The 17143-nt window shown below is 50.6% G+C and overlaps 2 protein-coding genes across 2 annotated transcripts in view; one reads left to right on the forward strand and one right to left on the reverse strand.

The window, feature by feature from the left end:
* Window positions 1-17143, reverse strand: part of TBCD (tubulin folding cofactor D) — a 177067-nt gene that overhangs the window by 95401 nt on the left and 64523 nt on the right. The window lies entirely within an intron of this gene.
* ZNF750 (zinc finger protein 750) lies at window positions 6141-16512 on the forward strand. Its single transcript, XM_067716313.1, has 3 exons — window positions 6141-6710; window positions 12748-14369; window positions 14509-16512. Exons 2-3 carry the CDS (start codon window positions 12928-12930, stop codon window positions 15176-15178), a joined length of 2112 nt encoding a protein of 703 aa, XP_067572414.1. The 5' UTR covers window positions 6141-6710; window positions 12748-12927; the 3' UTR covers window positions 15179-16512.

Genomic DNA, 17143 nt, shown 5'->3' on the forward strand with positions numbered 1-17143 from the left:
CTGACGTTATTTGTAGCATGAGCCAAAAAAAAAGTCTGTGTGCTAATTTTTCTCCTTGTCCTTGTTTACTTTAACCAAGTAACTTCTACACGTGGTTGTGAACATATCCAGAGATGACAGGTAAAAAGCACCTTTTAAATACAAATTCAGGGAATTCCATGGCAGTCAGTGGTTAGGACTCCGCACTTCTACAAGCAGGGAGCACGTGTTCAATCCCTGGTCAGGAAACTAAGATCCCACAAGCCACGTGGCATGGCCAAAAAAAAGATGTTTTTAATTTAATGAATAAATACATACATACATACATACATACATACATACAAATTCAATAAAAGGAGATAGAGTGCCACATGACCTGCCCCTGGAAAACCGTAACCAGCCCAAGGAGGGATGAGTGAGGACCCTGAAACACAGGCATGATACTGTCAGGCAGACAGAGGGGAAGAGGTGAGGAAAGCTGTGGGAACCCTCTAATCTTGGCCCAAGGTCACAAACCTGAATCAGTCTCCCAGCCAAAGACAAAACAAGCCAGAGCTCACGGTTTCAAGTTTCACTTCAGACACAGAAGCCACAGCCCAGATCACACTGGGCTCCAAGACCCTGTCCAAAGCAGAACCCCTTCCCCGTCCTGGCCCCCAAGCGGCTTCCCGAGCCAGGAGGAGCCCCGGGTCCAGCTCAGCTCTGCTAGGTTCCACACCTCCCTGGGGGAAGGCGTCATTGGGGAGGAGTCGCGGAAGCTGCAGGCACTGGAGCTGCAGGCACTAACGCTGCCCACAGGCCACACACACTGAAACCGGCAGCCCCACCAGACACTGGACAGCCTGGCGGGAAGGAGGCCGGTATGTTCCCCTCCGAAACATAAAGTAGTTCCAGTTCCATAAATATTCAAATAGTGGCATTACTAGAATAATAAGCAAATTAAAATTCAAGTAATGTATTACACATCTCAGACTTCAAGTTACAAATGAATTCCTCTGCTTCATCATCAAAGGAAGGTAAACGTCCAAAAATAAAACTTTCCCCGAACACTCTCACACCCCTTGGCCTGCCTCATCAGACAGCTAAATAAACTCTACTTTCATTTCTATTTTTCAACTGTTTGATAAGCAAAAATAGATTGATACCCTCAGGGTTTTTTTTTTTTTAATGAGAAACCAAGTACATCACCTGAGAAAGACGACCATGGTTCCAGCTCCCGGCTCAGCTGGCGTGTGCCCCATGCTCCCCACGCTTGGTCTCATGGGCCCAGCTCTCACATGTGCAACAGGGGAGGACCCTGAGGGCCTGGTGGGCTCAAGCCCAGCCCCGGCACAGACCAAGCTCAGCTCGAGCGAGGTCCCAGGCGCCAGCCACCTGCGGGGCCCGTGGGGGCAGCCTCCCGGCACACGCGGACTATACCAGGACAACAGTCCCCCCGCCCCACTGCCGGCACCTCTGAGCAGCACAAGTCTGGGGCGGGAGCCGACGAGCAGACAGGCTGCAGGGCCAGAAGAGAGCCCAGGAAAGCAGCAGGACCCTCCAGGGCAGGGCCTCCCCTCTATCTTCAGAAAGATCCTGCCTTGACCAAGACACAGAGGCCAAATGCCAGCAGCAGAGCTCGGCACCAAGACGCAGGCAGAAAGGAGGACGTGGGAACAACGCAGGTCCCAGGGAGAGGAACCAAGCAGGAGGGGCCCAAAGTGGGGCCACCTCAGGACCAGTCCCCCTGGACAGGCTGCTCCCTCTGGGGCCCCAACTGGAAACGAATTATAGTCGAGGGACCCTGATGAGCACACGGGCCTGAGGCGCAAAGCAGGAGTGGGTGCGGGGCAGGGTGGTCAGCACAGGGCGGGGGGCAGCAGGGGACAGTGTCTGTCCTCGTCCCCCGTACTCGTTCTCCAACCAATGAACAAAGGCCTAGTGAGCAAGTGTGTGTACTCGTGTGCACGTGCATGAGTGTAAGCTGCCATGAAAGACACAGGTGCCCTGCCCTCCAGCAGTCCCACCACCCACGTCCCCCCAGGGGAGCAGCATCCTGCCTGCTGGCCTGAGCCCCACCACATCTCACGTGACCCACGAAGGTGGAGCTCACGTCTCAGGGGAGACCCTGAGAGACAGTCTGGGCAGCTAGGTGCCCCTCAGCCTCAGGAACCATCCCCTGCTCCCCTCCTCAGGGGCCCTCCCCGGCGCCATGAGGACAGGACCTTTCAGAACGTGTGTTCGTCTCAAGAACTTAACAAATGCCATCTCAGCAGCTGCTTAGGACTTACTGTCTCTAACAACAACCAAAATTAGAGAAACTGAAATGATGCCTTGAATCTTCTGTAGAGTTTTCATTTCCTTTTCCTTTCCTCTGGATGCTGCACCCCAAAAGGAGTGCTAACAATTAAAATTAAAACTAACTTGTATTTACTTGTAAGGTCAAAAGTATAAGCAATCTGCTACCTTCATCAAAGATGTTTTGTTCTGTGACGCATATCATTCCCAGCAGACAAATGCAATTTGGTGGGATGTCGTAATTAACCCATCAGGTTCCAAAGAAAACCCATGAGTAGAGGCCTCCAAGGTACTTTCTACAGAGGGGAAGGCTGACGCCCAGGTCAGATAACTGCTCCAAGTAACAGGAGGACGAAAGAACAGAGCCAAGACTCGAGTGTCTTGGCAGCAGCCACAGAGCACAAGTCCCCGATCCAACTCAGACACGACCATCCCTCTCCCAGTGCAACCTTCCCACTGCCTCTAGGACTCTGCTCTGTCGTCCTTCAGGCTGGGTGACCTCGGCCAAGTTACTTAACCTCTCTGTGCTGCTTGACTCTGCAAATCAGGCTGACAGTTCCCATTGTGAAGAGTTGTTGCAGTGATTAAACGGATTAACACTGATAGAATGCTTATTTAGCACAAGGCCTTATACCTAGTAAACACTCAATAAGTGCCTAACCACCCCCCACCCACCCCTGCAAGAGAGTGAACTCTTTCTGGCGATGGCAAGCAGGTGAAGGAGGGGTCACACTGAAAACAGAAAACCTTTGTGAACAAAATGGAGACTACAGGGAGAACCACACTACCTGCCCAAAAAAACATCATTAAAATCCTCAGAGAGGGCTTCCCTGGTGGCACAGCGGTTGAGAGTCCGCCTGCCGATGCAGGAGACGCGGGTTCGTGCCCCGGTCTGGGCCCACGTGCCGCGGAGTGGCTGGGCCCGTGAGCCATGGCCACTGAGCCTGCGCGTCCAGAGCCTGTGCTCCACAGCGGGAGAGGCCACAGCGGTGAGAGGCCTGCGTACCGCGAAAAAAAAAAAATCCTCAGAGAAATAAGAGAAGCTATTGCAACTACTACCTAAGAATAAGATACTAAGGAAGGAACACTTAGAGAACCAGCATGAACTCTTGGAACCCAAAAATAATAATAGCAGAATAGAAATACTTAAAAGAAGGGTCGAAGAGAAAGCTAAGGAAAATGAGAACACTGAGGACAGAGAAAAGAGCCTGCAGGAGAGAAGCAGTGGCATGTGGAGAATCAGGGAATCACCATTTATACAAAATTCTACAATAGGTAAAACTAATCTATGAAGGAAGAAAATCCAGCCAGCAGCTGCTTCCGGGTGGGGTGATCATAATGCGCCACTTCCCAGCGGGGGGTATGCTCAGGACTCAGGGAATGGTATTCTTGGGATCTGTGCCCCCATCACATGTGAATTCTACCTTTAAAAGAAGACGTGTGAACAGTTAATAACAAGCCTAAGGGGTTCAGGGGTAAAGTGAGTGATGTCTGTCACTGACTCTGAAATGCAGCACATACTTGAGATGGATCGATGCGTGGATAAGGCGAGGGAATGTGGAGAGCCATGAGTGTGGTAGGGCAGAGGAAAATGTTCACTGCATAACCAGCGCTGGGTGTCTGAGCATTCACTGTCAAATTCTCACAACTTATCTGTATGTTTGAAATTTTTCATATTAAAATGTTGGGGGAGGCCTCTTGCCTTCCAAGATGGCCCACACTCTATGGAGTGTGTATCTCCCTGAATAAACCTTCTTTCACTTTACTATGTCTTGCTCTTGAATTCTTGCCTGCACAAAGCCAAGAACCCACACTTGGCAGCCATCCCAGGGACTCAGACATGACTTGGGATGTGACCATCCTCTCGCACCCCACTCTCTTTCCTGCAACATCTTTTCTGGCACCCAATGCGGGGCCTCCAAGGCCATAATCTCGATCCGCCTACTGGGCTATGGCTCCCCTCTGAAGGGCGGCTGGGACTTATCCTGAGCCATGTAGATTCAAGTAGCCCATTAAGTGGCAGCTGACGTCGCCTGCAGGGTCTGGCAGAGACCAGTTCTCTGGCCATGAAGAAGCGCACTGAGGCCAAGGCTTTTCCCCCTCAGTCTTTCTCATTCTCCTATTGCTCTATCTCTTTGGACTTGAAAAGATCCACCCAGACGACCACCAAACATCCAAATTAAGACTGCGTGGCAAGTAATTGACAACTTGGTTGGGTCTAAAGAACTCCTGCCAGGGGGCTTATCTGGTGGCGCAGTGGTTGAGAATCTGCCTGCCAATGCAGGGGACACGGGTTCGAGCCCTGGTCTGGGAGGATTCCACATGCCACGGAGCAACTAGGCCCGTGAGCCACAACTACTGAGCCTGCGCATCTGGAGCCTGTGCTCCGCAACAGGAGAGGCCGCGATAGTGAGAGGCCCGCGCACCACGATGAAGAGTAGGCCCCGCTTGCCGCAACTAGAGAAAGCCCTCGCAGAGAAACGAAGCCCCAGCACAGCCAGAAATAAAAAAAATTAAAAATGTTGGGGGTGAAGAGTCAGGGATCCGAATCACAACAAACTTTTCAGCAGCAGCACTGAAAGCTAGATCACTTTCAAAACACTGACAGTAAATGCTTTCTGGCCTAGGCTTCTATACCCAGCCAGACTATCAACCAGGAAGAAGGGTAGAAGAAAGACCCTTTCAATCATTCAGGGTCTCCAAAGATTCCCCTCTCTTGCATTCTTTCTCAGGGGCCTACAAAAGGGCTGTGCCTCATATCCAAACAAAAGATCAACCCAAGAGAGAGGACAACATGGGATCCAGGAAGCCTGGCTTCCGATTCAGGAAAGAAGTAGAGGAAATCTCAGATGACGGGGAAGGCAGGCGTGGAGGCAGAGGGGCCAAAGAGCTACATTCTCATTTCCCATAAAAGCAAGTCAAGAGACAACACGGGAAACTGGGAGCAGTGAGGGGGGTGGAGGGAACAAAACTGGCAACAGAGTAATATTATTTGGAATCAACGAAGTAAATACCAAAATCCTCAGCTAAGAAAAGGTTCAAGTGGGGCTCCTGGCAGGGAGGATGGGAGGGGAGCAGCCAGCTGACACCCTCCCACTGAGAGGTGGGGCCCATCCCCTCCCTCAAACCTGGGAGCCAAGTGTGACACCACGGTGCTGGGACGGTTCTCTGCCTAGCCTCTCAGAAGACTGGAAGTTTCTGCCTTGCGCTCTGAGTCCCACACGGAGTTAAGACTGATCACCATCCTGGAGAGGCCTCTGGAGTGAAACTAAAGGGAAGAGGAGAGCCCCGCCGCTCCCCCAGGATACGAGGCAGGTGAGTGCCCACTAACGCCACAGGATGCAAGGCTCGCCCGGCACAAACCAGACTCTTGACCCACAAAATCTCGAGATCATAAAATGGTAGTTTTTTTAAGCCATCTGCTTTGGGTGGCTCATTACCAGCAAAAGGCGAGGGGAACAGCAGGAACTGCTGTTTTTTTGTGACAAGATTCAGAACTATTTTTTCACTCTCTAAATTATGTGGATGTTTAATTTAGACAAAAGTAACTAAAACACTTTTTTTAAAATTCAATATGAAGGTAAAGCCAAGTAAAATCTTAAGCCTTAAAAGAAAAAAAAACTAAAACAGCATCTAGCCCGGCAGGCCCACCCTGGCACCCGTGCCCACGCAGCACACACCCCTCTCCCTATTCCCACACCCGAACCTGCAGTCCCTCCGAGAGCAAGGAGACAGCCACAGACTCAATAGCAAGCAGCTGAAGGGGAGGGGGAGGCCCTAGGTCACAAATTAAGTGCCTTACTTATTTGAAAAGAGAAGAAAAGGGCCGCGCGAGGGCATGCAGGCCATTCCCGCGGCAGCACGCGGCCACGCGGCGGGGCAGCAGAGCTCAGGGCTTGTCCCGGGCATGCACCGGCAGGTCCCGGAGGCAGCTGACGCGGCCCCCCTCCTGCTTTCCAGGAGGACCCGGGCAGGCCTCCCAGGCCCCGGGGTGAAGGGTGACAAAGGCTCCGCCAGACCCTCACGGGGAGGACACAGGGGCTGTCGGCATCTGTCAGAGGAGATGCATTTCAGGCTAAATATCAGCATCTGCTGCTGCCTCCTGCACTGGCTGTGGCTCCCCTGGGAGGCCTCTATCCTAACCTCGAACACGTGTAACCCCTGCGTCCAAGGAGAGCCAGGCGGCACTAACATGGCACTCACAAAACCTGGGCAGGGAGCTGCCGTGAGGCACGGAGGTGGCACTGGCCGGCCAGCTGGGTGGGTGCAAACACATGAATCGTAGCTGCGGGCGGGAGGAATATCAGGTGCATCTCTACGCCCCGAGGGCTCGACTCCTACATTAAATCCCTCCCACTGGAACAGCCGGCTCCAGTTTCAGTGAGAGCGAGCGTGAGAACAGGTCCTGCTCTGGCCAGGCAGCCACAGCCACGGCTTCCACCTCCCAGCCTCTGGTAAGTACCTACTATTTCTTCTCAAATGCGAGTTTTCTTTCAATACTCCTCTCAGATGTATCTTAAACTATCTACTCAGTGAATCACCTGCCCAGAGTTTCTCTGCCCTGCTCTTTTCTCCGCGGATTACTCAGGACCCAGCAGGTGCACTGCTGGAAAGGAGACCATTGTTACAAAACTTTTAATAAGGCTTACACTTTATTCTAAGAGTGTAAACAAGTTTATGTGGATATATGAAGTTCTCATTTCTACCATAAAATTCATAAACTATTTTTTAAGTTATTTTTGATGTGGACCATTTTAAAAGTCCTTATTGAATTTCTTACAATACTGCTTCTGTTTTATGTTTTGGTTTTTTGGCCACGAGGCATGTGGGATCTTAGCTCCCCAACCACGGATCAAACCCGTACCCCCTGCACTGGAAGGCAAAGTCTTAACCACTGGACCACCAGGGAAGTCCCAAAATTCATAAACTTTAAACCAAAACTCAAATTGATGTTATTGCTTATCTGTTCCTCACCTCAAAAATAAACTACAGGTTTCAACATAAAAGGATCATATATATGCATATATATAATTGCTGACCTTAATTTATAATTTCTTTAATTTAAAAACCTTTTATTAGGATTTAAAATAAGTGCTGTTTTGACATAAGCTTACCAAAAAAAAAAAAAAAACACCTTAACTAAAGAGGATCCCTGTATATACAAAAGGGGTTTTCTTACTCTTATAAAGTTTCTCATAAATCTGCATGAAAACCATTATTGACCAAATTATTTGTCAAATTTGACCAACATCAGACTTAATGCAATCAAAATCTGTCTACATTTGTTATCATGATTTGTATTTTGTATTAGCCAAGTCCTTTCAATGCTTTAACGTGCTGCTTTAAAGTAAGGAGGCAGGCTGGTGGTTAGGGGTTCTGGCCCTAGGGAGGTGTCCCAAATGTTAAAGCTGTGCATTCACTGCTAAGCACTCTGTCTGTAACCCAGGATCTCTGGCTGAAACCAGAAAGAGCCCCTGGTGGTCTTCCTGGATCCATTCTTCCAAACTATATGCCAGAAAACTGTCTTTTTCCCTAGGTTATGGTTGCCCTGAAGTTTATCCTTCATTTTAAAGAACCGAAAGTCTGGGAGGGAGTGGTGGTTAATCACTGGAAAAGCTCAATTGGAGTAAAACTCACAAATCTCGTTCTTGCGACACCCCAGTGGGTAGGCGACAACGGCGTGTCCCTGAGTTATGCAATAATGCCACATCACAATATCGTAATTATAGCATGCCCTTCAGAACGCGCTACCTGGTGAGGCTCCCTGCCAGGCAGCTGGACACCACCGGGGAGGGCTGAAGATTATTCCAGTGCAGAAGTTAGTGCACATGACATGCATAGCTAGCCGGCACGTCACAGCAATGCCCTGTAAAGTTAAGCTATAATTACCTCTATTGTGTCCTATCAAAGTTCAAAAAAAATCTTTCTCTTGCCTATTATTTCTGACTTCAAACCCCCTAGAAAATTATTAAATATGCCAGCCACTCACTATCACCCTAACAGCTGGCAACTACATTCATAGTCCACACTTAGGAGGCTACTGAGAGACATGCACTGGCACCTCAGTGCTTCAGAAACAAGCAGATAAAGCCCTGTGGACACAAAACCACGGGCGGCTCAGAGTGCCGTTTGGGCACCACCGTCCAGCCTCCCAGACCTGTGGGAGGGGAGGCCAGACCGGCTCCCGGGCTTCTGCAGGGGTGACAGGCTCCTGGGACACAGGCAGGGGTGACAGCGCATAAGAAGTCACAGGAGGGCGTTCTGAAACGGAACAGGCTCAGGCCAGACGCCGTGGTGTCTCTGTGGCGCTGCTCCCCACCCTCTCCCCTCAACACTGGGACCCAACTCTGCTGAGGGCACAGCTCTGAGGGCAGGCCTCGTGCCAACAGCTGCTCGCAAGGCAGGCAGGGGCGCCCTCCTGCATTCGAGGACAGCACCCTGACCCTGACCTGACATGCAGGGCTCCCAGCACCTCCTGCTGACCCAGTGGGAAGTGAAAGAAGGGTGAAAAACACTGTCCCACACACATCCTTCTAGGACTAGGCTAACATCTGCATTTTTAGCTAACATGCTAACAGTGCAGTTCTCCGAGGAAAGCCGAACCCAGCGCTGTGCTTTTTTAACCTCTCCCTGTGCAACCCCCCAGCCTGGCCCAGCCTTCCCAGGACAAGGATGGTGAGACACGAATCTTATCACCTTTAGAAAAAACTTCACCTCTGACTGCTAATCCGAACTTACTACAAACAGTTAAATTCTGGATTATATTGTTTAGGCGACAACACCCTTTTTCCGCTGCCAGCCTGCACCAGGCCTGGCAGATATAAACTGACCAGAGACGGGCAAACCCCATCTCTGCAGGTGGCCAGAGCGACAGCGCCCCGGGCACTAGGCTTTAGCTCCTCATCCTTGTAAGCCTCGCCTGGGCAGGACAGAACTCACAGACTGACATCACCTCCTGGAGGCTGTCCCCCTTGGAAGCTTACAGAAGCCTCAATCTTATCCCGCTTACTTCTCTGACATTATTGTTTGTTTGTTTTTTTTTGCGGTACGCGGGCCTCTCACTGTTGCGGCCTCCCTCGTTGTGGAGCACAGGCTCCAGATGCGCAGGCTCAGCGGCTATGGCTCACGGGCCCAGCCGCTCCGCGGCACGTGGGATCTTCCCGGACCGGGGCACAAACCCGTGCCCCCTGCATCGGCAGGCGGACTCTCAACCACTGTGCCACCAGGGAAGCCCATTATTGCATTTTTATAACCAAGTGAACTAGCCTGTCTCCTTCAGCATCTGAAGCAGCTGCGCTCCCTTGTTTTAACTAGCGAATTGTGTAGAGGTCAGTTTACTCAGTTACTAAAACTACTGCTCCTGTGACTCCATCCAGGCTCTCCTTGCAACAATTATATCCTAGAATACTCTCACCTCCCAGAACACCAGTACCAAGGAAACCAACCCCTGAAAACCTCTTTACTGTCCTTGTAAGCTAACTGACCACAGAACAAGAAGTTCAGACCAAACCTGTGGGCACAACATCATTTGACGGAAGAAAGGTATATATTAACATAAGAGCAATGATTTCCCAAACTATTATTTTGGGTAATGCTATGATAACTTACATACAACTTGCCTCCTATAAACCTTTGAGAAAACTTAACCAAAGTGGGTTTATTTCTACTTTTGCCTAAAAGTATGAGCAATATTAAATAATACTGCTTCTGAAGCTAACACCATCATTATCTTAAATCCGAGGGGGTTTTCGGCTGGTTTGGGCTCGCGTGTCCTGGGTGCGGCAGATGTGTGTCTGCATCCACTCATGGTACCACCAGGACTCTGCGCTCACACTTGATAAACGTTTTGCAACTGTCATCATTTTGATCACGATGCTTCCAGCTAGTGATGAAATCATCAGTTTTCAGATCTTTGCCATAACATATCCTATACAATCATGGGAACCTGACTTGCAGAGGTTCTCACGCCTTCAGAACCAGGGAGCATAATGGGACGTGCCAGCACAGGCCGCCCTGACTTATCAGGCTGGCCCCGAGCTGGCTGGAATCGCTTCCTGACGGGAGGCAGGAAATCGTGCTTTTATAGCCCAGGGCATACCTGCCCCACAAGGTATGAACTGAACTCATACAGAATTATTTCACATTCTCCCTTACTAAGAGGGGAAATCAGGAAGATGCAAAGCTGTGACCACGTGTTTAACTGTGCTGGGCTTTCACATTGCCGTGCAGCTCACACAACTGCTCACGGGAGAGGAGGAGGGCGAGCAAGCTGCAAAGCCGCAGAGCCAGGCACCAGGTGCCGCCAGCCTGGCTTCTGTCCACCCGACACCCTGCCAGTTAGCGCCCCCAAAGAGGGCCTGGGGACACCCTCTCCAATTAGGGGGTAGCCAAAAATCTCATTTCTCCTCCAAAGTACGTGCCTGAGCACCCCTGCTCTGCAGAAACTCTCCCCGCAACAGAAGGCTGCAAGCCACCCAAAGCACCTCTTAGTAAAGAAACATGCCTTTGAGGGAACGGGACGATGAAACAGGTTAATAGAAGCAGCTTCTTGGGGGGAGAGTGGTTCCTTGTGTTTTTCAGAAATATGAAAAAATGAGTAGAGGAACCAGTTTGCTGAGAATAAGATCAGATAGCTTTTTTAGAATTTAAGATATCCAAGTGAAATTAAAACCACACTCCCTCCCCCTTACACCCTCCTCCCACAAGCTACCCATTACCTCATCTGATGCGTGAGATGGCAAGGAGAGTAGCTACATTTTATTTTGTGAAAACAAGTCTCTTAGATTTCCCATGTGTATTTCTCTATTTTTAAAGGGCTGCTTTCCAGCTCAATGTTTTAACCAACCCGATGTCTAGAAGGCGATGCTTTACACAAGCAATTTCACGAGACTCAGAACTGTCCATATTTACTTATTCCTTAAAGCAAAACTGCAGTTGAAAAGTTATTTCCTTTTAACTTTATTTTTCTAAGTGTTTAAAAATATCCAGAAGCTAAATCCTTTTTACATTTTCTATGCAAATTAAAGTGCAGGCCTTGATTCCTCACACCCACTCCCCCAGCCCGCCCCACCCACAGGCTTTCTCTAAGACACAGTCACCCCATGGGCTGGTCCTGGACACGCAGCCGCGCCCGGCCCTGCTGAGATCCTCCCAGACCTCACGTCTTCGTTCTCAGCTTCGGGTTATGAGGCAGAGAGAGAGCCCAGGGGTGCGCAGAGCAGCCTCTGAAGGAAACCCGGGGGGAGGTTAAGCTTGGGGGATAGGCAAGGACAGGAGGACCCTGGGGAAGATATCCAGAAGCCCCTTCGTACACGTTAAAGGCTGGGATGGGTTCCTCCCAGGATCCAACCATCTGTAAAATTAGGCACCACTCACTCTGGTTTCCTCTATTTTTTAAAAAAATTTTATTTATTTATTTGGTTGTGCCAGGTCTTAGTTGCGGCAGGCGGGCTCCTTAGTTGCAGCTCGCAGGCTCCTTAGTTGTGGCATGCAAACTTTTAGTTGCAGTATGCATGTGGGATCTAGTTCCCTGACCAGGGATGGAACCCAGACGCCCTGCATTGGGAGCGTGGAGTCTTAACCACTGCATCACCAGGGAAGTCCCACTCTGGTCTCCTCTTACCAGGAGGGCTGCTAAGCTTTTCTGCCTTTGGTTAAGGCCAGGATAGGCAGGGATGGGCTAGTGCGTGAACTCACTCCACGCCATCTGTGAGGTGGGCAAGTGGAAGGCAGCAGTGCACGAGGACATCTGCTCACTCACTGACTCACAGCATCTTAATATCATTCGAATCAACATAAACACAGCACTTAAGTTTGTATTTGGGCCAACACAAATGCTACTTACCCAGAAAGCTGACTTTTCATTTGTGAGTTTAGAAACAGGGTTGCGGGGTGGGGGGGGCATTTTTAAATATTCTTCACTTCTAAATACTCCCTCATAGAACAGAACACTGTGATTAAATAGGGCAGATGGACTGAAGGTTACAATCACACGTGCTTTGTTCTCAGTGAGCACAAATGTGAACGTCACACACACACATGAGCCTGGACCTCCTCAGGTTCACGTTAGAGCAGTCAGGCCAGCACAGTGATGGGACTCAGTCCAGAAACTCCAGGCACATGGATGGGGGTGGGATCTCAGTGATCACTCAGCCTGGTGGGTCCACAACCTTCCTGGCACCTGAGGCCTCAGATCACAGGCTAAAGGTTCCCAAAACTCAAAAGAGTTACACGTATTCTCTGAAATGACACTAAACACTCCTGCAACCACACTCGCCTGGGACCAGACTTGAGAAAACAGAGAACGCCATAGGGGTGGCGCCCGGGGTAGTGAGGAGGGGTGGCTGATGCCCGTCCCGTACCTGCCGCGCAAGAGCACTTACGTCCTCTGCACCTGCAGAGGACTCTGCTTCACCTCCTCCGTGACCCCGGGGTTCTTTGTTAGCCTGTTAGCTATCGTTCCAACACTAAGGCTCTGCTCCTCCATTGCAGCTCCCAGTCCCCAAATGAACGAGACTTCCCTGGTCACACCCACAGCCCGTGGAGCCGGCTTCAAGTAAAAGCACTCAGAAAGGAAAGCGAAGGAGAAGCAGTGACCTGCTTCCTTAAAAATCACCAAAGCTGAACTACGCAGGAGCCAGCAGGGCTCAGACGCCAAACCACAGAGGGAAAATGAGCCTTCTCAAAGAGCGAAAACCAAAAAAGCCACATTACATCCCCAGGCCCCCAGGAAAGCCCTTCAAGTACAAGTGTTTCCAGTGTCCCTTTACTTGCAACGAAAAGTCACATCTTTTTAATCACATGAAATACGGTCTCTGTAAAAATTCCATCACTTTAGTGTCCGAGCAAGATCACATTCCCAAGTGTTCCAAACCGAACTCTTCAGACCCTAAGCCAACCAGTCAGTCCGACCCCATGGCAAAGCCCACCTCCTCCAAGCCCGTCCCAAGTGGGCTCTCACACCTGGACACCAAGCTCCAACATGGCCTCGCCAAGGATGACATCAAGGAAAATGTGGACCTGCATGCGTGCGGGCCCCACAGGTGCCCCGGACAGAAGCCCACTCTCCACAAGGAAGCAGCACCCCTGAGTCCAGCTCCAGAAGCCACCGCGGGCACCCAGCCTGTGCTGGAAGGCACTACCCGGCCTTCAGCATTCATGCCAGTTGGCGAGCACAGACTCAAAGGGCAGGAACTCACCGAGGCTCCTGAAGCGCTGACCCTGACCCAGCCCCCTGCCAAAGCTGCCTCCTTCCACACTAAGTCTGCCTTTCATGCCCCTGGCTACGCGTGGAAAGCTGGCTCACCTTTCCTCACGCCTGAGTTTCCACATAAAATCCCATCCACAAAGGGGTTTGGTGCCACTTCGCCGTACGTGCACCCCACCATCGCAGAGTACCCGCCTCACTTTTACACAGAGCATGGACTGGCCACCATCTACTCACCGTACCTACTCGCAGGGAACTCGCCCGAGTGTGACAGCCCCCTGCTGTCCATCTACGGGGCCCAAGACCAAAGACATTTCCTGCCTCACCCAGGGCCGATCCCTAAGCACCTGAACCCAGCTCCATCCACATACGACCATTACAGAGTCTTCCAGCAGTATCACTCCAATCTGCCGATTCCTTACGGATTTTATAGACCAGAGTCGGCATTTTCCTCGTACGGCCTCAGACCCCCACCCGTTGCTGGTATGTCACAAGATCAAAGCTCACACCTACTGGAAGAAGCTGCCCTGGCCTACCCGGCCTGGAGTCCATCCAAGTTAAACTCTTCCAACTCCCACAAAAAACACACAGAGTTTGAGAAAGAGAGTCCGACTCCCAAGGCTAAAGACCTCTCCAGAGATGGGCAGAGGGACACGGAAGGGACCAAAATGAGCCCACGCGCAGGCAGCGCAGCCACAGGCTCCCCGGGAAGGCCGAGCCCCACCAATTTCACGCAGACAAGCCAGCCCTGTGCCGGGCTGTGCAGCCTCTTGGACATGCCGGCCTCCGGTGCCCCAGGAAGTCTCCATCCACCAGAACAGAGCCTCACAGCCTTCAAGCCTGTCAAGAAGAACACGGAGCGCCCACATTCCCAGGCCCCAGAAAACAGAGCTGCATCTCCAGAAAGGTAAGAGAGTCCATTTTCAAAACCTCCGAAGTAATGTCTCTGGTTGTGCTTAATCAGAGGAGCTGGTACTTGCCCAAACCCCCCACGGGCAATGGCCCTCAGTAAGGTCCCTGTGACTCCCTCTCTGTGTCTCTTCCAGCCTCGAGGCCGTGAACGCAGACGCTCTGGCTCAGATGGGGAGCCTGGAAGCTGCACCCTCCAGCCCAGAGGACGACTCCAGGGCAGCCCCTCTGAACCTCTCCACGAAACCAGAAGCTGAGCCGGCCACTACACACACCACTGCCTATGGAGAATTTGTGGAGCCACAGGACGCGCCCCTCAACCTCTCGGTGAAGGACCCCTGCAACGCCCTGACTTCGAGGCCCTCTGTCCGCAGCCGCCCGAGAGGGGCCGAACACGCGGCTGCCCCCACCCCCACTCCTGCTCCGCAGTCGGAGACAGCAAGTTCCGGGGCCGGGCCCGACCCCAGCTCTGTGGAGATCCCTGCGCCCAGCCCGGCTGGGAAGGCCCAGGACACACGCTCAGCTGACAGTGACGAGCAGAAGCAGACTGCGGCCGTGGCCCTCTGCCAGCTGGCGGCCTACAGCCCAGGGAACGTCGAGCCCGCTGCCCAGGAGCCTGCCTGCCAGGTAGACGCACCTACCCCCAGAGCCCCTGAGAGCCAGGAGGCTCAGTGCGACCTCAGACCCAAAGGGCAAAAGAGGACGAGCCCCAGGGATGCAGGGAAGGCCCAGCAGGGAACCAAGAAGCCAAAGCCCAGCGACACAGCCAGAGTGTTCACACTCCGGAAAAGAACGCGGGTGTCTTAGAGCCACCTCTGGCCAGCCACAGGCTGCAGCCACAAGCGCGCCTTCCGGTGCAGGCGAGACAGCAGCAAACCTCCATCTGGCCCTTGCTTTTTTATCTGGTACCTTTTTACAACGCAGTTTTCTTCTTCTCAACAAAAAAATTAAACTAAACCTGCAACTCAATTCAGTTTTGTAAATACTAAGCATGAACGCTAAAACGTGCTTCTACTTCGGGTTGTAAAATACTTGAATGACTCACACTGTAGGACCTGATGAAATGCACAGGAGCAAAAGGTAACTTTTAGGTGTGAGCATCTTGGAGGGAATCTCTTTAAAACATTTTCTTATAAATATCTCAGCACTAGAACAAATCGTTTTAACTGTTTTTCTATTAAATCTACTGTGTGTTTTGAAGTAAATAACAATTACTGGGGGAAAATGCCAGGCAAAGACGTTTCCAGTACTAGCATTCAAGTTCTGTGTGTAAAAACACTGTGATTTGTTATGACTGAACAATACACAGACAGCAAGAGGCTATTCATACAAGTAATTTATTTCCATTGGGGAGAATGCATTGCTGGGGAAGCTATTCTCAACATGCTCTGTCTTCACAACTCATTCAGACTCGTTTTCCACTTCCTAAAATGATGTATATGTCGCTAATTTTCCAATGAACTCATAGGTGAACTTTAAGGATACATAAAAAGAAGACAAGCATAAACTCTGTGTTATACAATATTTTGCCACAATAAATAAACTCAATGAAAAAGAGAAAAGAGCTGAGGCAGCAATTAAAACTGAGGACGAGGGTACATCTGTGTGTGCATGTGAGGGCGTGTGCATGTGTCTGCTGTCCACCGGTAGTCATCGAGCCCGGGGGAGTGCAGGCATCCGGGGGCACCTCTGGAGACCAAGCGTACAGGGCCTGGCTTCACAAGGGCCCTTCCCCACTGTTCAGAGGGTGTTTCTCAGCAATGCACTGCCTGGGAGCGGGGCAGGGGGTCAAGAAAGGGCCTGGAAACAGTGGCGCCGAGCTGAGCTGACTGGGTGAACCCTCTCTCCACAAGATGAGCAGTTTCAACTCACACTTTGACCAAAACAGAGGTGGTCCCAATAGAGCCATCCAATGAGCGTTCAAAGAAAAAGCACTGCTAGAGCTAACGCCTGCCGTTCCCAGTGACGTGCACATACAAGGTCTCTCAGTGCTCAGAGCTAAAAATTAAAAATTTTTAAATAAAAAGTTGATCTGGAACCTTGCCTTGTTCTAGATATAAGCACTACTCACCAAAAGATAGCCTGAACTAAAAACCCATCTTGTTAATAAGTTGCATTCCAATAAAATGTTATTTTCGGTTGTTTTGATCAAGTTTGTACTAATAACTAATCCTGTAAAAACTCAATCTAGAAAACTTAAATACTTACTACCTTTTGGCAGAACAAAATGTAAGAGTTAAAGTTTGCATTCACAGACATCCTCTTGCTGAAGATACTTGACAGGGAGATCAGCAAAAGATTCTCAAGCACAGAAACCTGTTACATTAAGGAAAAATTCTCTAGGAAAAGTAAATGGAAATACAGGTTCAAGGAGATAAAGAATAAAATCCCTGCATTTTAGATGGAGGATGGTGGATTCCAAGGTACCATGATGACTGGATTCCACCAGACATATTTAAAACAGTGATACAGTAGCTTTGTTTTAAAATGACACTATTCAGTATGGCAAATAACCTGCCTTGCAGCAAGTTAAATTTATACAAAACCACTGATATCAACTCACAGGAGGGATGCAGAGCTTGTCATATTCTTTTAGGGCAAATAGGAGGCCGTTGTTACAAACTGCCCCTAAACCATCCAGGATGGCCCACGAGCCCCTGCCGCCCATCCGAGGTGTGCCTGCAGACAGACACCACTAATCCAATGCGTGCACTGTCACGACCAGAAACCGATGCATACCTGTGCAGCCTTCACTGGCATGCCTGGGCTCTC

The sequence above is a fragment of the Pseudorca crassidens genome, chromosome 19 (genome assembly GCF_039906515.1).
Source record: "Pseudorca crassidens isolate mPseCra1 chromosome 19, mPseCra1.hap1, whole genome shotgun sequence".
NCBI classification, from domain to species: Eukaryota; Metazoa; Chordata; class Mammalia; order Artiodactyla; family Delphinidae; genus Pseudorca; species Pseudorca crassidens.

Coding starts and splice junctions, on each gene's coding strand:
- ZNF750 (XM_067716313.1), top strand. CDS start 12,928: ATGAGCCTTCTCAAAGAGCGAAAACCAAAAAAGCCACATTACATCCCC. Junction 14,370..14,508: donor AGAGCTGCATCTCCAGAAAG/GTAAGAGAGTCC, acceptor TGTCTCTTCCAG/CCTCGAGGCCGTGAACGCAG.